Source organism: Peromyscus maniculatus, chromosome 2 (genome assembly GCF_049852395.1).
Source record: "Peromyscus maniculatus bairdii isolate BWxNUB_F1_BW_parent chromosome 2, HU_Pman_BW_mat_3.1, whole genome shotgun sequence".
In the NCBI taxonomy this organism is placed as follows: domain Eukaryota; kingdom Metazoa; phylum Chordata; class Mammalia; order Rodentia; family Cricetidae; genus Peromyscus; species Peromyscus maniculatus.
Window position 1 is genome coordinate 9,522,080 of NC_134853.1, and position 26,231 is coordinate 9,548,310.

General features: G+C 46.5%; 1 protein-coding gene across 10 annotated transcripts in view; it reads right to left on the reverse strand.

Annotated features, from left to right (window-relative positions):
* Window positions 1-1,358: 1,358 nt before the first annotated feature.
* The window catches only part of Stau2 (staufen double-stranded RNA binding protein 2), a 281,249-nt gene continuing 256,376 nt past the window's right edge, over window positions 1,359-26,231 (reverse strand). For all 10 annotated transcript variants that reach the window (XM_015993567.3, XM_076563754.1, XM_076563758.1 and 7 more), the window contains 2 exons: window positions 3,613-3,701; window positions 1,359-2,486 (listed from right to left, as the gene is read on the reverse strand). In XM_015993567.3, coding sequence (XP_015849053.2) covers window positions 2,393-2,486; window positions 3,613-3,701 — 183 coding nt within the window. In that variant the 3' untranslated portion in view covers window positions 1,359-2,392. The remainder of the gene's footprint in view (window positions 2,487-3,612; window positions 3,702-26,231) is intronic.

The following is a 26,231-nucleotide window of genomic DNA, read 5'->3' on the forward strand; positions in this document are numbered from 1 at the left end:
CCAATTAAAATGTGAAAACAAACCTTTTTCATGCACCACATTGGCCTCGGCCCTAGGAAGTGACTACAAAGCTCTGTGCTGATTGAGACAAGCTGAAAGCAGACACTGTAATTGATAAAGGAGATAAGTCAATCTGTGTCCTTTAAAGAATAATGAGTTCCATTTTTCATCAAAAAGATCTCCTTGTGCTGAAGAAACATTCTTTCAATAAATCTACTTAATGGTTTCCCCTCTAATGATATATAACCTTCGCTGTGGAGCTAGGCACTGCAGCAGACCTTGCCAGGGATGCAGGCCACCCATCATTTGCATTAGTAATTCCACAGAATAAAGGAAAAAGAAAGAAAAACCAAAAGATGTGCCGGAAGTGCCACTGTTCCAGGAACATGCTCCAGCATCTTCCTGGACAGTTCTTGAAGGTAGAGGACGCGGGGTTTTGGATGAGGAATCAAAATTTATGCAAATGCCAGTCTCCCCCATCACTGCCGCTCTGTGGGTTTGGTGATGATTCAGCTCGGAGGTGACTCCTTGTCAGACAGCTCCGGCCAAATGCTTCAGATACCTGGGCCATGAGAACTGAGGAGCTGTGTGTCTCTTGAGCTTGCCACCTTCCCACAGACCTGCCCAGCTGACAGTTTCTGTGGAAGGTTGTCGTGTTTACCTTGCTGGGAGAAGCATCCCTTCAGGGGCCCTCGCCTCATCCAGGTGCGGAAGCCTCAGGGACCAAGTCCTAGCAAAAGCAAGGGCCTGCCTCCCGCCAAGGGACTGAGTTAGGGCCCCCCATGTCCTTGATTAGGCAGCAGGACTGTGCCCAATCAAACACCTCTGAGAACCCCAACTTTACAATGTGTTATTCTTTTCACTGGGACCCAGCCTTATGTAACCAAGCCTGTTTCCTCCAAGGGCACCCAGCCCTCCCAGTACCGGCAGACTTCCCCACATGGGAATCATTAACAACAGCCCTGGAGTTATTTCCTTATAGTGCTGTTTGTTTGTCCTCCAGTCGCGTGTGAGTCAGCCAGATCATGATGGGTAGTGGTTTTGCTTGTGAAATCTTACATAATTCTATTGCTATTGTCAGGTTGAGCCAAGCAGTTAGACCATATAGTGTTTGCTCGTTGCACAATGTTTGCAAATCAATAAGGGAGAAAGCCTGAACAATGAGATGACAGCGGCTGGCTGGACCAGCCCTAGTCAGGCCCCAGTCACCCGGGAGGCCGCCTGCAGTTTCACAGATACAACCACTTCTAATTCCACGACTGGGCAGGACAGCGGGGCTGGGCGGTGACCTTCCCCACAGGTTTCACAGCGCTGACATTTAAAAGGCGGGAGGAAGGGAAAGAAAGAACAACAACTCATACAGAAGCTGACCAAATCTTTACTGCATTTGCCCCACGATGGATTCCAACATGCTGGTCCAGAGCGTGGTTAGCTAGCCGCTTCTCCAACAGGCTTTTCCCTTCCCCGCCATGTACAGTATTTATTTTGATCCTACTCACTGTCCCGAGTCCAGAGGCAGTCACTAAAGACACTCGATGCAAACAGCGAGAGACTACAACACACGGATGGGGGTGGGCACAGTTTCCACAATGGAGTCGACTCCGGAGCGGACGTGCAGAGGCAAGACGCCCCCTCGATGGCTAATGGCGTCATGTAGCGCAAAACCCACAACAGCTCGGTTGTGTTTCATTTTGTCTTTTTAAAAGTCCTGAAATACATGGAAACTACTTGTTCCTAGTATCATTTTATATTTTAAATCAATGATCTGACCTGATTTAAAACACAGTTATTTGCATACATCTTTGTGCAATGCACCCTAAAGTCATTCATATACGTGTGTGTGTGTGTGTGTGTGTGTGTGTGTGTGTGTGTGTGTGTTTGCAAGATGAAGGTTACAAATATCTGCATAAAAAGAGAAACTGTGCGACTCTATGAAGACAACCATCACATTCCACAGCACATCATTGGTTAATTTCTGAATTGTCAAGCATTATTTCAAACGAGAGTACAACGACACAATCGCCACAACAAAGCAATCGTAAGGACAGAACCAAACCCAGCTTCGCTAGGAATCACTTTAAAATGTTAGCTTGGCTCCTAACACTTTTCATTAATTGTTATTCTTAAGCTCCAGTAGTGGGATCAGATTTCTGCTGCCTCTGGGCAAATGAGTTATGATCTGATCTCAGGTTCCAAGGGAAATGCTCAGAGTTTTATTTTCCCCCAGTTGAATAAACAGTACCATGTACATTATCTCTTGTGTTAGAATAGTGTTGTCTTCACATAAGACTCAGACAATGGTATTAGTCATTCATTTCCTTGAACACAGACACCCTCATGCGTGCTGACAGCTTTATAAGGACGCGGTGGCAGCCGTGGGTTCTGGGAGCTGCTAGATGGCCGACTTTGATTTCTTGCAGTCCTGAGTGATGGAGCCCGGGTTCGCCTGGTTATTGTCGGCTTTCTCCCGTAGGTGCTTGCCTTGTCTGAAAGATTAATACGTTAACAAGAGCTGAGGTCTGGAGCTGCACATCTTCAGACATGTTTATTAGCGGATGGCACACAGGATTCAAAGGTCACCACAAAAGTGACATTTTAAAGTGAAACAACAATATTTATGCCCAGATAGTCTGCTGATGAGATCATGTGGAAATGGTTTTCATTAAATTAGCTTATAAATGGTTGCCAATCTATAGACAACCTGAAATGCCACGTCTGTTTACCAAATGTGTCCTTCTCACGCTCTTCTTACCTTCTAAGATACATGACCAAATGCTGGGTTTTTTGATTTTGAGCTCTTTTGCATGTTCATGTAACTGTAGGATCAGCATATCTACTTTTTGACCTCCCAAATCCTGTGTTTTTATTCCGATGGTATCTTTTGTGTGAGTTCTGAGATCGCACCAGCGACTATTGTGGCTTTGAAAAGTGTTTGGGCTCTATTATGTAAATATAATTGACTCTTCATTTTGCTAGTATAATTTGGGTCTCTAGAGAAACTCCAAACTCAGTCACCTCCACAGCATCTTATGTTCAAATCTCCTAAAAAGCTGTAAGCTAGCTTTCACGAATAATGATTATACTTGTATGTTCGCTGGAGTCGTCCCTGGCAGTCCTGTTTCTGCGAATGGGGTGTGTTAATGTCCCATACAACAAAGTAAAAAACCAAATGCAGAGAAAGAGGGGTGGGGGCTGCTTCCAATGCTGCTTTTGTTTTCTCTCAGTTGCACTTAGAAGACATCTGAGTGCAATTTTTTTTTTTTTTTTTGGCTCAGAAACTGTGTTGGTGAGAGAATGCTTGACAGTACAGTGAGAGCAGACCTCTGTCAGCTGGGCAGCTGTGTACAGTCAACACGATTGTCAGGGGTCCCCTCCGTGGCATTGAAATGCAGGGACAACGGCCAACTCACAGGTTAGAAGGTCCACAGACATTCTAGAAGAGTGGATTTTAACTATATAGATGGGTTTCATTCTTCTGTATTTAAGTGAGGTGTGAAGAATTTTGTCAGATTTAGACATCACTCTCTGGATTTTTTTTAAAACCATACAATTATCATGTCTCATCTTTTGTGCAGAAACAGGAGTAAAAATACTGACCAAGGAGTTACTCACTTTTCAAGAGAACCTTTTTCAACATTCACTGCCCCGTCGATGGACTCCAGTCCTTGTTCAGAAAACTGTTTCAAGGCACTTAAAGCTGCCTGAAAGTGAAAACAGACAGAATCGTTCACTGACTTTCACAAAATGAACAGCTGATTTTCAAAGCACGCCAACATACAGAGGCTTCCATTTTCATGCTTTCCACCTTCTTAAGCAGAATTACATTTGAAAGTCTGCGTGCTGCGGAGCAAAGCCCAAGTGCACTGGACGCACATGTATGTATACCCATGTGCATGTGTGTGCGTCCATGTGCACGCTTGTACACGTATACCCAGAGCTCTAAGTGCTCTGATCAATCGTCAGGGGACGGGAAAGAGCTCAGGGGCATGCCCTCCCTTATGCATACCTCTGCAAGATCGTGAAGTTCCATCTGCAAATGCAGACACTGAAAAGGCTCCAACCATTTTGAAACTGCCTAATTTCTCCTCACATGGCTGAAACTATCTACATTCTCTTCCGCGAAATGCAAGGGCATTGGATTTTCTTCTCTCAGCTCTCTTTTCAAAGTTAGTGGACACAGAGCTCCAACCAAGCCACAGAGTGGGGAGCAGGCATTCATTCTCGGAGTATAGGGTACCCTGAGACGGGGAGGAAAGCCAGACTCCCCCCTCCTGTGGGCTCTGGGGAAACAGGACTGGCCCAGAAGAGCCTCCAGAGGTGTTGATAGGTCCTCACAGGCGTGGGGTGCTGTCGGTGCTGACAGGCTGGTGGAGCCTGGCTGGATAGCTGGGAGGCACCAAAAATGCAATGCTGATAAGATCTACATAACTCGTTGACACGCTTGTGCATGTTCCAAATTGTTAATTCTCTGGGTGAGAATTTGGCTCCTCTTCCCCTCCCCCTCTCCGCCTCCTAAGCCCCATTAGAAGGGTTTTGTTGAGTCTGAGATAGGTGTCAGCAGTCCAGGATGTCTTGGAACCTCAGCGGGGGCCCTGCTGCTTCACACTTGGGGCATCTGGGTTTTCTCAGGGGCCTTTGAAAAAGGAGCTCACTCATGCGGTTTCCCAAATAGCTGACGAGGCACATGAATTCTTTGAAATGTCTTTATGCAGAAATGATTTGGGGAGGGGTTAATTTTAAATTAATGGACCGGAGTTTTTGGAGTAGGGGCACAGTTACAGGTTTGTGGGAACTGAGCAGATGACCTCCACAGTCCCCACACTCCTCCTCCCCATCCCTCCCACCTACAGCATCTTGTATTCCCAAGGGGTGTCTGTGATCAGCAAAATCAACGTATCAGCAAAGGGTCTCACCAGGAAAATCCATACTACCATTCCTCTTCCTTTTATTTTATTTCTTTTTCTTTTTCTTTCTTTCTTTTTTCTTTTCTTTTTTTTTGGTTTTTTTTTGTTTTTGTTTTTGTTTTTTTTTTTTTTTTTTTGAGAGAGAGAGGGGCCCATGTAGACCAGGATGACCTTGAACTTCTGACTTTGTTGCCTATCCCTCACAATGCTGGCATTACAGGTGAGGACGCACCACCTTGCCTGGTTCACCTTGCATTTTGACAAATGCATAACTGACGTGCATTCACCATTACAGTATTACATTGAGGAGTTACACTGCTCTAAGAATCCCCAGCCCTGCCCGTTTGTGCCTGTCTCCCGCCCCATCCCTGACAGCTCCTTTTCTCTTTCCTGCCTCAGTAGCTTTACCTTTTCCAAAATGTCACGAGGCTGAAATGCTTTACTCTGTAGCCTGTTTTGGACTCGTCTATGTCCTCTCATCATTCATGTCTCTGTAGAGCTGGGTAATACCCCACTGCATGCATCTGTAGAGCTGGGTAATACCCCACTGCATGCATCTGTAGAGCTAGGTAATACCCCATTGCATGCATCTGTAGAGCTGGGTAATACCCCACTGCATGCATCTGTAGAGCTAGGTAATACCCCATTGCATGCATCTGTAGAGCTGGGTAATACCCCATTGCATGCATATGCCACATTTATTTTCCCCCTTCACTTCTGAGACTCATCTTGACTGTTTCTAGTCTGGGGAGACTGAATACAATTGCTACAAAGGTCTGTGAAGGTTTCAGTGTAGAACTTAAACATTTGCCTCCCTTCTTTTTAGTCCTTTTTTGTTTTGTAAGCCACAACTTCAATATGCAATGAAACGGGTAGTTTTCTATTCCCACAGACGTGTTTCCGGAGCCACATGTTTATAAGCCTTCCTGTAGAGGCCAATTCCCATTATTTTCATTTTAAAATATTAATACACTTTGAATTAAAGTATAATTACATCACTTTCCCTTCTCCAGCCCCTCCCAAGTCCCCTATCTCCAATTGTGTCTGTTTCCCACCTTTCAAATTGATAGCCCCTTTTTTTGACTATTATTGTTACATATATCTGTATATAAAAGTATGTATAAATACATAAATTTAACCTGCTGAGTTTGTGTTGTTTGTATATATATATATATATATATATATATATATATATATATATATATGGTTTCAGCTGCTATTAATCCTATACCATGCTTCCTTCTAGTAAAACAACTGGGCATCATTTCAATAGTTTCTGTATTATAAATTTTAGACTGTTTTAGGCCTAAGATGACATGTGCCTTCTGTTACTATTGTCGTGTTTGGTGTTTGTTGGTTTGTTTATTTGAGGTGGGGTCTTAGATATCTCAAGCTGGCCCTCCAACACGGGATGTGCTCATGGCCTCCCGTGAACTTTCTAGTCTTCCTGTTAACAACCTCCCAAGCGCTGGGTATATGGGCGTGCAGCATCATGACCACCCAGATAGAGTATGCTAATTTTCAGTGAGTTTGGTGTAAGCTTCCCATCTGCCCCAGGAGAGCTGTGCCTTGGGCAGCAGTGGGAGGAAGGTGTTTCTTCAGGTCTGCATCCCCCCCCCCCTCAGGGCTACTCTGGGTCAGATGAGCACATGGTGTTGTGACTCAAGGCCAGCCCCATCTACAGCGCTTCATCTCCATCATTTACCTTGTTTCTCTGTGCAGCCCGGACCGTCCTGGAACTCTCTCTATAGACCAGGCTGGCCTCGAACTCACAGAGATCCACCTGCCTCTGTCTCCCAAGTGCTGGGATTAAAGGTGTGTGCTTACTCAGATCTGTTAATTTGGTACATTATTGTCAAGAATGCTAATTTTTATAATTCCATCCAAATGGATGATAGACAATCCATTGCCTGCCAGGAAATTTTAATTTTCTTTTTTTTTTTTTTTTTTTTTTTTTTTTTTTTTTTTTTTTTGGTTTTTCGAGACAGGGTTTCTCTGTGTAGCTTTGCGCCTTTCCTGGAGCTCACTTGGTAGCCCAGGCTGGCCTCGAACTCACAGAGATCCGCCTGGCTCTGCCTCCCGAGTGCTGGGATTAAAGGCGTGCGCCACCGACGCCCGGCGGAAATTTTAATTTTCAATGTGATCCTGCTGAATGCAAGTCCTGAGAGTGCCTGGTCTCCTGGTCCTGCTTTGCTCACAGGACCAGCACAGCATGCTGATAAAAATTTCCATACTTTTGTTTCAGTCAGGAATAAACCCTGGGTCTCAGTGTGCTAGCCCTGTGTTCTACCCCACTCCAATGAAAAGAATCACTTATAGGCTAGTCATAGCCTATTTTCACTGCTTGCTCTGGTAACACTGGCTCAGAGTTGTCTGGACCCAGGACCGGCTTCTCTGAGCCCAGGGCTAAGGCTGCCTCTGTCTTCAGAAGGGAGATACAGAGGAGATAAAGGCCAGGGCTTGGGGAGCAGGTTTGGTGTTTTAGCACTTGCAAAATCATCAGATGATGCTATCCTCATGTCATTTATGGCTTCTGTGTCCTGTTGTCACTTCAAGAATGTCCTCCAGACTGGAATGGCGGCTTGCTCTTTTGGTCCATGCCGCAAACGGTCTTTCAGAGTTCTTGTGTGACTGCTTCCCTCCACAGGTATGCTCACAGCTTCCAAGTAACATTTTCTTATCTCATCAATGAGCTCATTCAGCCCACAGCTCACTGATAACCCAGAATACAATAGCTTATAAGTATGAGAGGATTTCTTTCTAGTTTACAAAGGGCAAAGGCGACAATCCATCTTAGCCTGTGTAAACAGTAATAGCCACCATTGGATGAACATCTTTAGGCTGCAGTCATGGGATTGGGCCTTTTACTTGCATGACTTCGGGTCTTATCATAGCAACTAAGTTGGCCTTACCCATAAACAAATGGAGGTCCAAAGAATTCAGAACTCAGCCAGTAAGTGCAAGGGCAGAGATTTGAACCCAAACCAAGTTCTTAGATACAACACTGTATTTAGTCTGAACTTTAAACTGTTCACATTCAGCAACCCAGAGTCAGCATTGCTTCCCACAGCACCATTATTCCAGCATCCTGTGTAGTCCTCTTCTGTGTTCATTCTATCCACTGCTTCTCATACGACTTGCCTGAGCGGAGCTCATACTTATTTCCAGTTCCTAGAAAAGGAATATATCCCACAGTCTTCTTGTAGTCCCCAGGTTCCTTTTCAAAGCTGCACATGACACTCCTGCATCATTTGCAGTTTGAGCTAATACCAAATGCCTACAGCTTTTATTTTGTCACTTAGAATTACCCAGGAACCACAAACGAGATGATGGCATGATTCTCCATGCCTTAGCATTGTGAAGATACCAACTCTTGCTCCCTTCACTGGCCTGCCTTCTTCATCTTCCAGAAAAACAAACAAACACTTTATCTTCACTTTTTTCCTGTGATTGCCTGAAAGAGGGAGAAAGCAGCTTTGGGGTTCTGCTGGACTTGTGGGCTGTGGAATACTGCAGTAATAAGAGGCCAGGGTCACAAAGGACAATGGACAAAGATTGTCTGTGATGTACAGACAGCTAGACACTCATTCTGCTGAGGGCAGTGGGGTGTGTGTGTGTGGGGGGGGCTGCCTCGTCTTATAGGCACTCACAGAACACTCTCAAAGCTGCTTCCTCCTGCACTTATGTGACATTCACTGTGGAATCAGAGAAAGGCTTCCCTGGCATCATCCTCATCTTTTTTTATGTATTTATTTTAAGATAGGGTCTTACCATTTAGCCCACGGTAGCCTGAAACTTGCAATCCAGCCCCAGATTGGTCTCAAACTCACAATCATCTTGTCTCAGCATCCTCAGTGCTCAGTCATCACATAAGGTTCCACCCCACCCCAGGCCAGCCCAATTCATCACCTACTCTTTCCCAAGAAAGACATTTACAGATTAAAGAAATCCATGGAAGGAGATAGGCCAGCTTCTGTTTCTACAGCAAAATGCCTCTAGAGTCAGATCATGAACAATGCCTGAAGAGCCACATTGCTCTCAGCAAGCCTCAGCTTCATGCTGAGCTCAACAAATGAAATGGTCTTTGCTATCCGATCAATTACTTCAGAGAATAATGGGTAATGATGTGGCTTTATGAACAAATACTGAAATTGAGCAGTCCACAAACTTATCTAAACACTTCCAAAATTTATTCAGAGACTGGTAAAATCAACAAAACCCTCATGTTTGAACCATTTCAACTGAAAATATTGTTAACTTATTGGAGGTAGCTGCTTTTAAAAATTCCAAATATTATAAGCATGATACATAATACTGAAGGGTGCTTGGAAATGGGGGAGAAGAAACCCCCCCCCTTGTTGGGGCTCCATCATCAAGCCTGATGAAGAAGCAAGCTCCAAACTGTCTCCTTGCTGAGAGTAAACAGATGACAAGATGTTCTCCCACGTCTGTAGTCCACCCTCTCAGCGTGAGTGATCTGCTATGTGATACGTGGAAACTCATCTTGGGGAGTCGTGGGAAGAAGCGACTCTGGGTCCTTAATGAGGCACATCCTGAATGATGCTAACCCAAGTTGGGTAACTTCCCACTCAATGTGGATTCCGGAATTTCAAAGATACACTAACATAAGGACCAGAGCCCTCCATAAGTCTTTGGCCATAAACAAATAGACAACTCAGTGATTTCATTTCCAAGGCCAGAAAATGTTTGCCTAGTAAATCAAAACAAACACACTTAGCATCTAATGGACATGACCACAGCCTACCAGCTACACTCCCAAACCTCAGCCTCTGTTGGAGAACCTCTTCTCAGACTTGAAAAAAAGGAAAGGAAAAACACATTCAAGGGGCTTCCTGCAGCTTTGTTTGAAAGGAAACAGAAGAAATGTTCCCTATTCCCATTCTTGTCTTCTCAGTTGTGTGTGTGTGTGTGTGTGTGTGTGTGTGTGTGTGTGTGTGTGTGTGTGTGTGTGTGTGTGTTGGGGGGCGTGGGGGGAAAGGGGTGTGTGTAGGTGGGTGAAGTATATGAGTGGTATGTATATGTGTGTGGGGTGGATGGGTGTGTGTGTGTGTGTGTGTGTGTGTGTGTGTGTGTGTGTGTGTTTCCTTTAGAGGAAAGCATCTGCATAGATACAGAGAAATATTTTTATCCCCAAAAGGTTTACAACTGTTTTATGAGTAAAGCCCCACAATCCTAGAATAGATGTCGCTACCAGTTCATGTGTCCCTTGTTTAGGATGTTGTTATAGCAATGTAGGAAACATGATGCCAATGAGATACTTTCCATGCCTACTTGCTGGATGTGTGTGTGTGTGTGTGTGTGTGTGTGTGTGTGTGTGTGTGTGTGTGTGTGTGGGCACACTCACACAAAACCAGAATGGAAGTATGGATTTCCAGTTGTTTTGCGATCTTTAACTTCCCTCTTGTCAACTAGCAATTAGCAAATATTGTTGACAACAGCTTTTATTCTTCCGGCTTCCTTCTCCAGGGATCAGCGAAATGACAACCTCAAGCATTAGGTCACTTTCTGAGGGACCACACGGCCTTTACGAGCAAAATGTGACTTTTAACTCATCCCTTCTGAACAGCAGCTGTTTGCGTGGCTTCGAACAAGATGCCCAATGGATCTTTTCTTTTCTTTGCTCCTGTCCCCATTTCCCACCAACTCTGTGTCCCAGTTCCCAGAAACAGGCTGCTCCCATCAAGTCAAGAGGAACCACACATCTGAATGAGGCTTCATGTTTGAGTAAGCATTCAGGGTTTGTTTAGTTTTGCCTTTTCTCCCCAAAGTGCCTGCTTCTGGTGAGCTCTTGTGGGGGATCAGCCCTAACCGCTGTTTTCTGCTCAGAGAGCCCACAGTTAATTAAATCAGACTCCTGTCAGGAGGAAATGGTAGTTTTTAAAAAGCAAACATCCTCAGGGGAAGACCCCTAAATTCTCATTTAAATAACTGAAACAAACAAACAAACAAACAAATAAACAAACCAACCAGAAGTTTCTTCAGGAAACATAAAGACTGCCCAGCAGCTTCCTTTACTTTTGAAGGTCCGCATTACATACCCAGTCTCTTTTTATGTAAAGAAAGAGACACTCAAACAGACGTGTGTTTCTGACCATATCACACCGGGGTAGGCCCTTCGGTCTTCTCCATGTCTGATATGACTTTTGTATTAAAAAGGATTGCTCTGAGCCTCAGTTAATGCACTTGCTGCCAACATTTCCTTCTAGCCTGTGCTTTTCATTCATGCTTCTACAAACCTATTAGTTCGGAGAATTTCCATAAAATTGGCACTTTACAAGATGGTGTGCCCCTGAAAAAGAGGAATGTCTGCCTGCTAAGATGAAATTACTTGTTATGGAAAAAAAATAATTAGAGGGTAGATGATGAGAGCTGTGTAGATTTTCAATAATCTCCTAAAACAGGTGTTTAGACTCTAGAATTTGGGGAACGACTTTAAAGATAAGCATTTAAAGTAGAGACTTTGCCATTGCCTATATTCTTGGTGTTAGGATATTAGAATGGGGGATCCGTGTAGCTGAGGCCTGGACAACGTAGAACCAAGCTTGGCACAGCAATGACTGTCTGAGGAATGTTTTTCATGTGTCATGAACACACCTGAGCGATGGAATCCACACTGCCATGCTTTTCTCTAATAGTTTTTGTTTCCCCAACATTATTCTTGTTTTGTCTTTATTTGATTAATTTTGATTATTCAATACAAAGTTCCATTTTTTGTTTTTTTGTTTTTGTTTTTGTTTTTTGTTTTGTTTTTGTCTCTTTATTGTTATTTTGAGACAGGCTCTCACTATGTAGCTCCCCCAGCTGGCCTGGAACTCACCATGCAGACCAGACTGGCCTTGAACTCTCAAAGATCCACCTATCTCTGCCTCCCTCAGTTCTGGGATCAAAGGTATGTGCCACCACACTTTGACTTCATAATGTCCCCTTTGTAAAGGAGACTCTCAGGAATCTGCAAGCCACCTCATCCATCAGAGAATCAAAAATGTAGAACCAGAAATTGGCCTAATTTCTTCTTTGTTTGTTTGAGAAAAGAGCCCCAGGATTTACCAACTGCCCAGAACCACCAGAACCATTTCCTGGGTTTTTTCCTTCTATGTTCAGCCATCTATCAGGACATCGACCACCATGGTAGCTCTGGTTCAAGTGGGTCCAGGCAGACCATGTACTGTTGGTAGACCATGTGATGCTGGTTTTGTGGACATGCAAAATGTAAGAGTTATAGGGCCATGACAGCTTCGGTCATGATCTCAGAGGAAAGCTAAGGATGCGGGCCAGTGTGCTTCGTGGCTGTAATCTGCATAGACAGTTCCTGACAGAGTGGTCCAGGAGCTTTGGGTGTGATGCCTCCACTGCAGTGGAGACCCAGGGAAGGAGAGATGCCAGCAACAGACAAAGTTTCTGCAGCAATGTGCACTAGAAGCATTTAAAAATGTACATCCTTTTGTAAACTTGGCCTTGATAAATTTACATATACCCAGTGAGTCTGTGCCTTTCCAAGGGAAGCTACAGGTTGTGGGTCAGATGGGCTGCAAACAGCAAAGGGTGGAGGTATCGAAGCCTTCAGGTACCCGTCACAGTGTGCCCCGGGCTCCAGGACATCATGTTTGAAGTTCTGCATACTTTCACTATAGGGATATTTACACTGTACCTCTGACCGTTGCGTCTTGGAGACATGTAACTCTCTCAGTTGAGAGCCTTAGAGGAGACTTTGGAATTAGACTTTTGAATAAGACTTATAGACTCTTGCAGACAGACTAAATACAGTTTGCTCTATGAGGTAGACATGAAACTTTGGGAGTTTGGGACAGAATGTTATAATTCAAACTGTCCTTAAGGCAGTGCTAAGTAGGTGATGGTACAAATTTGTAAGAGGTGGGACCCCATGGGAGGTCCTTAGGTCATTGCATCCCACAGGGCTATGGGACCCTTCCTCCTCCTCCTTTTTGCTTCCTGGCTACAAGGTGAGCAGTTTGGCTCTAACCATGCTCCTGTTATGATATGCTGCCTGCCACAGGCCCCAAACATCAGGGCTAACGAATTACAGACTGAAAGGTCCAAAACTACGAACCCAAATACACCTTCTTTCTTTCTAGGCTGATGGAAAGTTGATTGTCACAGTGATGGAGAGGTAACTAGCATAGAGTCTGTCAGGTCTATCTAGGCTGAAATTCCAACTCTATTGTGGATCATCCATGTGTCCTTATCCAAATTAATTGCTCTGTATCTGCAAATTGGAGACAACAGCTCTTATTTGAGAAGTCAGTGCTCAGACTCTAGTGATGTTGAAATAAATGAGTATGAGCCACACATTTTTCTTTCTTTTGATTTCTCTTCAATATATATTATATATCCCATCTCTGTCCATGGTCCTTTCATGTTTCTCTCAAATTTTCAAGCCCACCAACTAATTGTTCTTCGTAAGGAAGTCCTAGAATAGCATCCTGTGACTTCACACCTAACAATATTAAAAATAAACATTTGTATCACCTAATCCCATGTCAAAGTTTCCTTGATCATCTCAAAGGTATCTTCTTGAATCTATAGTTTATATGTAGTGTTCAGTCGGTTGCCCTCCTAAGCCCTAGGAGTCAGTCCTCTGGTAGCAGAACCATGCTGCCCATGACCTCCTGGTACCTGTATTTTATTTCCTTCACTGGTGAAAAGGGCCTTGCCGGTGGGATTAGTTAACCCTGAAACCAGATGCTTAGCTTGAATTATGCAGGTGAGCCAAATCTAGTCACAGGAGTCCTTCAAATTAGAGAGCCATTCCCAGCTGGGGTTAGATGGGGACAGGGGTGGTGGTGGTGGAGGAGGAGGTGACATCATCGGCTCTAAATGTAAAGGCAAGACCATGAACCAAGAAATGCAGCAGCTTCTCTAAGCTGGAAAGGCAAAGACACAGGCTGACTCTGGCCTTCAGAAGAAGGTATATGAGCTGTAAGGTACCTGTTAGAGCAGCCACAGAAAATCCTTTAAAGGGGACTGCAAGTCGTGTTGATGCCAGATTCTTTGGTGGGACAAGGTTGGTGCTGAGTCTGAGAAGGAGACCATGAGAGCCTAAGATGCTGGCGTAGAAGGAGGCTGGGTCCAGACAGAGAAGAGAGTGACGGTGCCCGCTCCCTACAAGCCAGACCTCCTCAAGCCGACCATCCCATCACGATGATTGTCACTTTCCACCTCGGTCCTGTAATGGCCTCCCGCTTCTAGGATAGAGTCCAGCCTTTTCCCATGAGCCTCTCTCCTACTCATCTCTGTATCAGCTCCATTTTGTTCCTCCCTGGGACAAGCTCCTTCCCACAGCAGATGCCTCTAGTCATTCTGCTGGCAACCAGCTGCTCGCCAGCCTTCAGGTCTTAGTATGGGAGGCCTCCTCTGATGCTCCATCACGTATCTCTATTTATTTCCCTCACACCACTGGTCACAGTCCATCATCAATCCCCTGAGGGAAGACCCTGGTCTGCACGACTCACCTCTAGGTGTGACCATTCCTTCAACAAGTATCTATTGAGAAGCCAGGGCTGTGCTCAGCACTAGGAAAACCTACACCAACATATATGCCTCTTCAGTCAGGAGGAAGGTATGTGAACAATGTCCCTGTGATGTGACAAGTGTGGTTCTGAAGGTTAGGTAAGGGAAACACCAAGAAAGGCAAAGTCAAATAGGGGGTGAGATTTAGGGAGAGAATACCCTTCCAGCCTAGAGCCCCTGGGCGTGGCTGGGAGCCAGGTGTGTGCTGGGACCAGGTGTGTGCTGGGACCAGGTGTGTGCTGGGGACCAGGTGTGTGCTGGGAGCCAGGTGTGTGCTGGGAGCCAGGTGTGTGCTGGGGACCAGGTGTGTGCTGGGAGCCAGGTGTGTGCTGGGAGCCAGGTGTGTGCTGGGGACCAGTTGTGTGTGCTGGGAGCCAGGTGTGTGCTGGGAGCCAGGTGTGTGCTGGGGACCAGGTGTGTGCTGGGGACCAGGTGTGTGCTGGGAGCCAGGTGTGTGCTGGGACCAGGTGTGTGCTGGGACCAGGTGTGTGCTGGGACCAGGTATGTGCTGGGGACCAGGTGTGTGCTGGGGAGCCAGGTGTGTGCTGGGGGCCAGGTGTGTGCTGGGAGCCAGGTGTGTGCTGGGGACCAGGTGTGTGCTGGGGACCAGGTGTGTGCTGGGGAGCCAGGTGTGTGCTGGGGAGCCAGGTGTGTGCTGGGGACCAGGTGTGTGCTGGGGACCAGGTGTGTGCTGGGAGCCAGGTGTGTGCTGGGACCAGGTGTGTGCTGGGAGACAGGTGTGTGCTGGGACCAGGTGTGTGCTGGGACCAGGTGTGTGCTGGGACCAGGTGTGTGCTGGGGACCAGGTGTGTGCTGGGGAGCCAGGTGTGTGCTGGGGGCCAGGTGTGTGCTGGGAGCCAGGTGTGTGCTGGGGACCAGGTGTGTGCTGGGAGCCAGGTGTGTGCTGGGACCAGGTGTGTGCTGGGAGCCAGGTGTGTGCTGGGACCAGGTGTGTGCTGGGGACCAGGTGTGTGCTGGGAGCCAGGTGTGTGCTGGGGACCAGGTGTGTGCTGGGAGCCAGGTGTGTGCTGGGGACCAGGTGTGTGCTGGGAGCCAGGTGTGTGCTGGGGACCAGGTGTGTGCTGGGGGCCAGATGTGTGCTGGGGGCTGTGTTGAAACTATAGTACAGAAAGTTGAGAAGCCTTACAGCAGGAGAGATAGAGCCATGCTCCACGGACAGAAGCCACAGGCCAACAATGTGGATTTTAAAAAGGAAGGAGCCTTGTGTCCAGGGAGGGCAGGAGGGCCGGGAGGGAAGACTCAGTGAGGCCCAGTAGCTTTGTGCACATACTCAGCCAGAGGGCAGGTGGCTGTGAAGGTGTGTCTTTCAGCCCTCTGCTCCTCAGGGTTGCTCACAAAGACAAGGCCACACAGGCGGAGATCCTAAGTACCAACTAACCCTCGTGCGGTTGGACAGGGTTATGGGAGAGGTGACAGTGGTATGGGTTATGGTGAATACAATATGCTGAGTTCTCATGGAGAGGGGGAAATGTGGCTCAGCTTCACCACTGGCCATGTGAGAAAGGATCTATCCCACCTTCCTGGAGGAAGCGAGATTAGTGAACCCATTTTAATGTAGGGATTTGCTGACAGGGGTCTTTGGAGGGTTCTGACACATATAAGCAGTGCTGACAAATGTTCAACTGATTCTCCATGGAAAGAAAATGCTGGATCAGTGAGATGGCTCAGCAGGTAACAGCACTTGCTGCCAAGCCTGAGGAACCAAGTTCAATCCCCATAACCTATATGGTGAAGGAGAGAATTGCAAGTAGTCCTATGACCTCCACACATATGTGCTGATGCAGATATTACACACAAATAAGTAGTGTGTGTGTGTGTGTGTGTGTGTGTGTGTGTGTGTGTGTGTGAAAATAATGATCACAGCATCTATGGCCACTCCCACCATGGCCAATGTCAAGCTTCCAAGAGACTTCAGTGAACACAGATGTGCCTAGGTGGCAAATGTAGACCCATAGGATCTAGACCAGCATCCACACCACTGCCTATCAATATCATGCAGTTGAGCCAAATCACTGAATCCTACAGCAAAGTGGGTTAGATTGATCCTGGGGTTTGCAGCTGAATAAACAGCTGGCTCCCCTTCTTCTAAGCCATGATCCTGGACAAGTAAAAACCTCAACTTGTAGAAAATCTTTTTGTACACTGTGAATACGTGTTACCCTCATGGGTTTAATAAAGGGATAAATGGCCAATAGCTAGACAGGTTGAGGTTAGGCAGGACTTGTAGAAAGGAAGAGAGCACAGGGATGAAGAAGGGCAGAGTAGCCAAGAGACTCGGGGAGTCACCAGCCAGATGCAGGGGAAGCAGGACATGTAGAAAATGAGGTAACATGCTGTAAGCCATGTGGCAGCACATAAATTAAAAAACATGGGTTAATTTAAGTTGTAAAAGCTAGTTAGTAACAAGCCTAAACTATTGGCAGAGCATTTATAATTAGTAACAAGTACCTGTGTGGTTATTTGGGAGCAGGCTGGTGGGACAGAAAAGTCTGCTAACATCAACTACTAAATGATACAGTATGTGATGCTGATGATGCATCCATCTTCATCCATAGCCTCAATAATATGACTTCCACTTCTAGTAAAGATGTGGTGGCAGAGACATAAGTGAAATGATCACATGGTCACATGGCGTGTTCCTGGTAGATCTGGCACTTAGACCTAAACAGTCTGGCTCTGGAACCTGCTTCTCAACCCAGCGAGAGACTCTCATCTGAGTTTTCACTGGGTAGCATGACCAGACCAAAACACAGAGCCCTAGGAGAACAAAGGTCTGGGTGTGGGAGCTGAAGCCACGGGTTCTCTCTGTGATCTAACCCCTTCCGTGTTTATGGTCTTCTGAGTGGTGGTTACTGGGGTGTGGCCTGAGAAGCTCTGGAGTGGTAGCAAAGGCTACCTGACTTGTCCAGGCAGGTGGACATGGGCTAGGCAGGGCTGACCTTGACAGTGGGGCCTTTTGTATGGGGTGGAGACTTGCAGCATGGCTCATTTGGAGACCCTCTGTAAACTAAGAACCCAAGTAAATGGGGACCAGATACTACTCACTGGGTTAAGCAGAACCTATAAATGAGTATGTTAGTTGGTAACTTCGTATTTCATCTTTAAAATGAAAGGCTACATTTTGCTTGGCTTCTGGGACTTCCTGTGTTCTTGCTTTTTCCTCTTTTTCATCCCTTTCAGTGTCTCATAGAGTTGGTTTTTCCTTCTTCCTGACTTTGAAAGTCTGTTCTTGGACTTCATATTATCTCCATCAAATACTCTCTCAAGATGATTTCACTGAAGCTGGTGGTGTAAGTCCCTTACAAGTACAGACAGTTCACATTCCTATCATTAGCCTGGCCTCTGGCCTTAGATTTCTCATGCCTGGCGGATTCCTCTAATACATGGCATGTCAATCCTGCCCCAAACTGAAGTGATCTTCCCCAACCCCACTCCACTCTCCTCCTAGAAGGGACACTATACTCAACCAGTTGTTCAGACAAAGCCCCCAGGATTCAGCCTCATCACTGCCTCTCTCTTACTTCCTACACCTGCCCATTAACCAGATCAGCTGCTTCTTCTCTGAAATCCCTGCAGAATCCAGTTCTCTCCACCTGCCCTACTACGGCAGTACACAGCTCTGTCATCTCTTGGGGACTCGTGGAATGGCTGACTTCTCCAGACTCTCCTTTTGAGCTCAAGCATGGCCTTCATATATCTGCTAAAATGTAAACAAGGCCTGGCTACTACCTGGCTCAGAACCTTATAAGGACTCCTCACTTCTCTTAGAAAAGCTCCCAATTCCTCACTGTGGCCCTGAGTGTGAGTGTGCCCCTCCTGTAGCTCTGCTCTCATACAGGAGTGCCCCATCATGGGCGCCAGCACAGCAGCCTCTCCCTCTGGGAGCCTCTCAATTCACTCCTGCCTCATGGATTCCCAGGTAGTTTTCCTTAGACCCCAATGTGCTTCCACTGCCTTCCTCATCCTTCTCTCCAGTGCCATCTCCTGTCCTCTGCTTCCAAAGATGTCACACCACACCTATGTCTTTACTTTGTCTCAGACTGCCTAATTATCAACAATTTTTTCCCTAAAATTTAGGATGTATTTGACCATTTACTTACTTCCCCATTTTCTACATCTTCCATTGGAAGAACTCTGTGTGCTGCACTCACTGTTGATGCTTAGCAGGGAGAAGAGGAGACCTTCAACAGCCACTGGTTGAATGAAAGAAGGGATGGATGGATGGGTGGATGAAAACAGCACCTACATTCAAGAACATCCAGCCAGCTCAAACCACCTGTTTTTATTTATTTATTTATTCATTCATTCATTCATTTTGGTTTTCTGAGATAGGGTTTCTCTGTGTAGTTTGGTGCTTTCCCTGGAACTCACTCTATAGCCCAGGCTGGCCTTGAACTCACAGAGATCCGCCTGCCTCTGCCTCCCAATCCAAGTGCTGGGATTACAGGTGTGTGCCACCACTGCCTGGCAAAACTACCTGTTTTATACAATCTTACTAATTCTTAGACTCAGTAAGGAAATTATGGAGCTGAGTATTTCCTTGATTTTCTGAAACTTGGAAGGGACAATTCACTTGATGGTGAAATGCTGGCTCTTCAGCTGGAGTTAGGCAGTGGCTACAGGTGGGTCTTTCAGATGATGTGCGTTAAGATCTGCATAGACTGCCCATGAGCGTGATTCCCTGTGTGTAAACTAACTTTCGGACAATCATAGCACTACAAATTGGGAAAAAAAATTATTGGAATTAACTTAATTTTTTTCTAGAAGTTCATTCTTTCTTTTCTGATTCACACAAATGCAAAGCAACTGTAAAATTCAAGAAATAAAATGTCTATTTTGTTTAATTATAAGGGGAAGAAAAGCACATCACCAAGGTGCCCCACTTGGTTTGATAATTTTAGACTCTCCACTGAAAGCAGTTTCTAGTCAAATATCATATTAAAGGACAGCTGCTAGCCAGTTTCCTAAAACCCCTTTATTAAGACAACATAGTCAAGCAAAGGGGTTTACTTCGTATTGGAACAACATCATCCCAATGCTCTCTCTTACCTACCTCTACCCCTAAATGAGAGGAAATTTAGAATACTTTGAGGGACACAGGTGACGTCTGCTAAATACATTTGTAGGATTCCCCCTGGTGCCCGTAGAAACAGCTAGGATTCCCCTAGAAAAGACACAGACTAACATACCCAACCATGGTGTTCTCTAATTGCTTGTCTGCAAAACGAAGATGTAAGACTCCAAGTGTAAGGATTTATGCTCCATTGGCGGTGGAATCCTAATCTATGTTAAGCTGCACACATGACAACTGGCGGCCCTTAATGTCACTGACAGCCACCCCTCCCCAACAGGATACATTCCCTTTCCAAAGTAGAATTTTTTTTTCTATCTAAAGATACTGTGTCAAACACCACTCTTGATGGTTAATTGTTGAAGGAAACAAGATAGCTAGAAGGGGGCATCTGTGATGGAAATAGAAATTTGGGGGTCAAAATGTAATGCAAGACATTCCAACATGTAATTTCAAATCAAAACTTTAACTTAGGCAACAGCGTTCTTTAGAAATGCCTGACATTCAGTGGGATGGAATTGTATGTTGAAATGGATTGTAGGCATATTGCAAATATTTTGCCGGCAGCATCTGGTAGCATCAAAGGCCAGGAGAGAAAGGGGGTGACCACTGCCAGCATTAAAATCTGCTTCGTTGGATAAATATTCGGAAAGGCTAGGAATTAAGTTATCAAAAGGCTGGAAGAATTTGCTGAAGAGGGAGGGGGTGGTTTCTAAAAGCAATGAGTTATTTGGAATTTGACAGTCTGAGACTTCAGTTCTTTGTATAGCTAGCATTAGGAGCCAAATAAGGGCAGGATGATATTTCAAAGGAGGGAAATCGGTGAATGCGTACAAACATAAAAGGCACAGGCAATACCTTGACTTCCAAAAGTAAGGGGTGCTTATGGTATCAGATGCCATCTGGGACGTGCCCCAAAGGAAACTGGGCACCACTCTATGAAGCCTTTCTATGAGGGCAGGAAGGGCTGCCTTGTAAACTCCATGCCCTGTGCACTGCCAGAGTAAGCTGACTGCCTGAGGTCTAGAATGGTGCTCCTGGGAAGCCCGGCCTCAGTTGGCCGTGTGGCTGCTCCGTCCTGTTGTCTGGCACTATGCTCTACTCTATTAGTCCACTGGAAAGAAAAATAAACTGAAAGATGGTAAATAGGGTAGGATTATGGATGCGAACAAAAGTCCTCATAGCCACTGTCCAAAACCTGGTGGCATGGCCATACTTAATGCCATAGAAGGTTGGGTACGGCAGCCCAGCTATGAGTTCCCAAAGGGAGAACTCCAGGCAAGCAGGTGGGAAGTGATGAGTGACATCGTGTGCCCTTACCGATGAGTCTGCATGCCTTCCCCAGGTTAAACCTTACGTCTCTCAGTTAGGGCAGACCTGGGACTTCCCTGTCTTGGTATGCGCAGCATTAACAGTGGTCTGGAGCTAATGCCCCCTTGTTCTTGGTAGAAGTGGCTGCCTAGCTAATAAGACCCAGGAGAGTGGCCTGCAACTGTTAAGATGTCTGCTCTGTGCTCTGATATTCCCAAGAAACAGTCGGCTCACACTCTTGTCCTCCATGGGGCTTCTCTGTGAAGACATCTCTAGAGGATACAGAAAGCACATGTTGAGAGCAGGCACTTACTTTATCAATTCTGTGTCGTTGTGTAAGGAAAAGCTTTCAGAGGAGACAGTCCTCACCCCTCCTCCTCCATGGGAGGAGACCCATGGAAGGGAGAAGAGGGCCTTCTCGGAAGACAAAAGTGGTGGAGTTTCTAGTGAACTCTAACCTGAACACTAAAAAGAAACAAGATCCAGCCAGACTTCCGGTCAGCTGAGGAAGTGAGAAGTTTCTGGTGAGCAAACAGGGCCACAGAACCGCAGAAATACCGAAAGCCTTGTTCTGTCTCCCTTTGGTGTTCACTTTGAGCATTGTCCGGTGTGAATGTTCAGGGACAGCAAAGGAAGGGCACGCCCCGAGGTTTGCATCTCCCTTGGCAGACAAGCCAGGGCAAGAGACAGCCTTTAGAACAGACAGCGGCAGCAAGAGGCTTTACTAAAAAAACAAAACAAACAAACAAAAAAACCACTTTTTTTAAACAAAAGTTGATAAACTGAACCACAGCAACTTTTACCCTGTGAAGGACCCCGGGAGAAGATTGAAAAAACAAAACAACAATAACAACAACAAAAAAACCAAGCTTCAACTGTGCAGACATGTCTACAGACCACTTACAGGACAGAGGTCTAGTGTTCAGAATACATAAGGAACTCAGACCCAACAGCAGACACCAAATTGTCCAATCAGAAAATAGGGATGGCGCGTGACGCTGTCACCAAGGGAAGACTTACAGGGACGGCCAATCAACACAAGAGAAGATGTTCAGCCTCATCTCATCATACACATCGTACTAGCAAGACAGCTGAGATAAAGCTCAGAGCGATACCAACGCCACAGACACCCCAGAGGAATGGGCCCACCCCGGCATTTCCGATCAGACTGTAAAATGGCTCAACCATTCTGGAAAACAGTTTCCTGTGAAGAAATTGAACATGAACATTAGCAGGAATCACACTCCTGGGTGTTTATCTTAGACAAATGAAAATTGAAGTCCATGCAGATGTTCACGGTAGCTTCATTTGTAACAGTCAAAAACTAGAAATGAGCAAGCCATCTCACAGCAGGTGAACTGTTAAATTAATGTGGTACATTCATGCCTCAGGGGAAACCGAAGATACACAGAATGGCTTGGAGGCACCTGGAGGTAGGGGACTGAGTAAAGAAAAGCTAGTATTTTTGAACAACTTTATTTTCCAAGCAATGATACATCTCAGACAACTCTTCTTGCCAAACAACTCTATTCAGCTTTCTTCAAGGTGGCATAGTACTCCACTGAGTAGCTATACCATAACTTACAAAGTCCCCACTCGGAGATAATTAGGTCGCTCCTAACTCTTAACAAATAATGCTGCGATGGCCATTCTTCTAAAGCATTTCATGTAAATTACATATATAAGATGAATAACATTTTGAGAATTGTCAAGCTGCTTTCTAATAAAGTTGTGATGAGTTACATGTGACGGGTGCTTTCAAGGGAACAGGAAAATGGCCCGTCACTGGGAACTAGAAAGGAAGGCCACCTTAGTGGATGTCCAACAGACACTGTACCTCCCATAGAACAAGAGGCAAAGGTACATAGATGGGCGCCCCTGTGTAGTTAAGTCACATTCTGAGGCACTGAGATTCGGGAGTTCAGTGGATGACTTCCTGCAGACAGTTCAGTCCATAAGAAGGACCTCTGTAACAGGTCAAAGAGCTTAGACAAGCCAGACATGAATTTTAACGAAACATTATGTGCCCAGATCCATCCCTGCAGCAGGATAGCAATAGCAGAGGCAGCTGGGAAGCCAATCAGAAGGCTGGAGAGTGGAGCAGGCTTTTCTTCTGGCTCCCCACCTCCTTCTGGCACTCACACACACCAGCCGCTTTCGCTGATTTCCATCGCGCTGGATACCTGAGGCCCAGATGAGTGGAATAGGCAGCTTACTGCCGGGCCCCTCAGGGCCCCTCAATGCCCACTGTACCTGTGGGGTCCCTCTGCACAGACAGAAAGCATCAGCACTTCCCAGCAGGCTGCAGGGAGGACCAAATACCTTATCTGACATAGACCTGGACAAGGCTTCACAGGCCAGGGCCAGGGCCAGGGCCAAACCCGCAGGATGCTCTAGGGAGATGCCTCGAGCTGGGGCCTTGATGAGTGGTAGAGAGGTGTAAAGTCTTTAGACATACAGGCTGAGACTCTCTTGCCTGAAATGCTTCAGCTCTGAAGTGTTTCCCATCTCAGAGGCTTTGGATTTGGATATAGACCCCCCCACACACACACACACACAAAGCCCAAACCAGAAATGTTCTGAAATCTGAAATCTAAAAGTTCCAAGTTTTGAACTCTGAAGTTGTACAGATTTCAGATTCTGAGGTTATGGATTCTCAGGGCATATTAACATGCAACAGGAACTTAGCACCTCATGAGGCAACTCAATAAAACCGGAACCTGCCAGCCAGGTACGGTGCTCACACCAACCGCCAGACCTTAGCCAGTGCCTTAAACACGGCTCCTATGCTAGCACATATTCACAGCGTCTTGATGATTGTTTGTTACCATAGGACATCTTTGGTCGGGATTTTTGTCTGTTTTGTTTTTTCTTTCCCTCGAGAGAGTCTTTCTCTGTGTAGCCCTGGCTGTCCTGGAACTTGCTCTGTAGACCAGGCTGGCCTTGAACTCAAAGATCTGCCTGCCTCTGCCTCCCTAGTGTGTGTGCACGCCCACTGCCCAGCTTGAAATCTTTGGTATGTTAAAGGCATTCTGAGGAGAAGTCTACACACTTCACTAGTGTGCCCAAAGGGCCCATATGGCTCACAAAAGGCCAGAGCAACTCTGTCTATCAAGGCTGTGAGTGAGGTGAGATGGGATTCAAGTGAGATATTCTCTAATTAGAAATTTGGGGACAGGACAGAGACTGTTCCTGAGTGATTAGAAAAGTCAGGGCTTTGTAATTTCAAAGATAAAAGAAACATATTAGTATTCTGGTAACATCTGTGTGTGTGTGTGTGTGTGTGTGTGTGTGTGTGTGTGTGTGTGTGTGTGTGTGTGTGTGTTGAATGCTTGGGTATAGGTGTGCTTGCCTGTGTGTACACACACGGAAGCTTTGGGTGTCATACTCTGACTCTCCATCTTTGTTTAGATACGGGTTCCCTCGCTGACTGCCATGTTGGCTAGATTCCTGGCCAGCGACCCCAGAGAATTAGCTGTCTCCATCATCTCCTGCTCTGTGCTCCCCACCATGGGAGTTACTGGTGGCTGCCTGTCTCCAGTTTTTGCGAGGGTGTTGGGGATCCACACTCACTCAGGTCCTCACAGAGGTCTCACCAGGCAAGCCCTTTACCCGCTGGCTGCGTTCTCTCCCCAGCCCTCACAACCGCTCTTAGATCTGTCTCTGGGCGTGGCACAATGGTGATCATCTCAGGGGCCCTCTGCCTCCCACCTGGATGGGTTTATCTGAAACCTCGTAATTTGCTCAACCAGAAGGAGAAGGGGAGAGCGCTCTGGCTCTAGCCACACGGTGTGTTCAGTCTCTGCTCCAAGCTGACTAGATGCTTCTCTTGTTATGTATGCCGACACCACAGGGTGTGGTGGCCCTAAAGGGGACAGTGAGGCAAGAAGGTGACGGCATTTGTAGTTACCAGCCACCCCCCTCTTCTCTAAAATGTTTGTGTAAACACACCCAAATGCCAGCACACAAGGCTCAAATGCCAGCACACAGGCTCCGGAAGACATTAAGCTATCCAAACACCAAAGGCTCCACTCGTGTGGCGAGTCCCACGCACTGAGAGACAAAGGCTGCACTTGGAAGCATTGCGCCCTTCTCCCTCCTGAAGCAACCAAAGGGATGTCACCCTGGCCCCGGGCTCTCTCAGTCCCGGCAGCTCGTTCATAATTTCATGCTTTTCACTCTTTGAGACTTTGCCTTGGCTCATCCTACACAAACCTACGGCCGTCAGCTCCTTTAACGGGGGTGTCTATAAAGAACAGCCCCAAATCTGCTTTTTCAGTGCACTTAATGTCTTTCCAATTAGATCCAGATGTGAGAAGCCGAAGGAACAGTTCTCAGGACTGGACAAGATGACATAAATCTTGCAGCTGACAGAGATCCCACTGAGCTCAGTTGGGGAAACTCACAGAGAACTTGTTTGGGGCCAGAAAAGCGGCTGGTTATAAAGACAGATGTGTACACTGTGATTCAAAAAAATACGTTCCAAGAGAGGGAGCGCACCGCGAGGACAGCGCCTACAAACGTTCTGCAGGCGAGAGGCTGGCTGGGGAGGCTCCCCTCAGCTCGCAGCTACATCAAAGGAGTGAGTGAGCAGGCTGCTAGAAAACAGACCAGAACTGAGGCTTCCTGGCTCCTTAATTGCTCTTCTCAGGGAGAGGAAGGTGGGCACTCCTGACAGACCTTTGTGGAGGAGAACAAGGGCTGTTTGTGCAGCTGAGAGTCCGGCCTTTATTTTTTTAATTATCAGGTCTTGTATACTTTCCAGAAAGTTCCTTTTAAAAATAGTATATTCTTCCTCCTCTTCTACAGATGCTAGGAAGTGCAGGTTCAACCCAAACCGTGTCTATTTCAAAGGGACGCACATACAAAAACAGAACCAAAAATAAAACAAACAACAAAACAGGGCTAGGGCTAAAGGAGTTCGGCGGCGTCGTGCCCAAGGACTGAGGGCTTTGGTTTTCTTTCACCCTCCCAGTAATCTTGTTTTTAAAGCTTGGAAAACAAATTCCATCCAAGGATCAGTTTCTGCAGGGTGCACCGTGCAGAAGGGCAGGGTGGGCACTCAAAGAGGTGGTGGGGTGAGCCTGGGCAGGAGCTCACCGCACAGTGACGGACAGGTGCCACCGTGGAGGGCCAGCAGCTCGGATGCATCCCCAAAGCGTGCACTGTGGCGATCCGGGTCCACGGCAGAGCAGCTGGAACACTCTTCCTCTGACAGCATCCCAGAAGGATGCACAGTGTCTTTTCTAAGCCCTCTTCCACCGCATCCCAGCATCTGGCTGTGTGACAGAGGATGCCTGAGCTGGGCTGAGCACTTCACAAGGGCCTTTTGCAACACCTGGTCATGGCCACTCTTGTGAGCTTGAGCTTGGCCA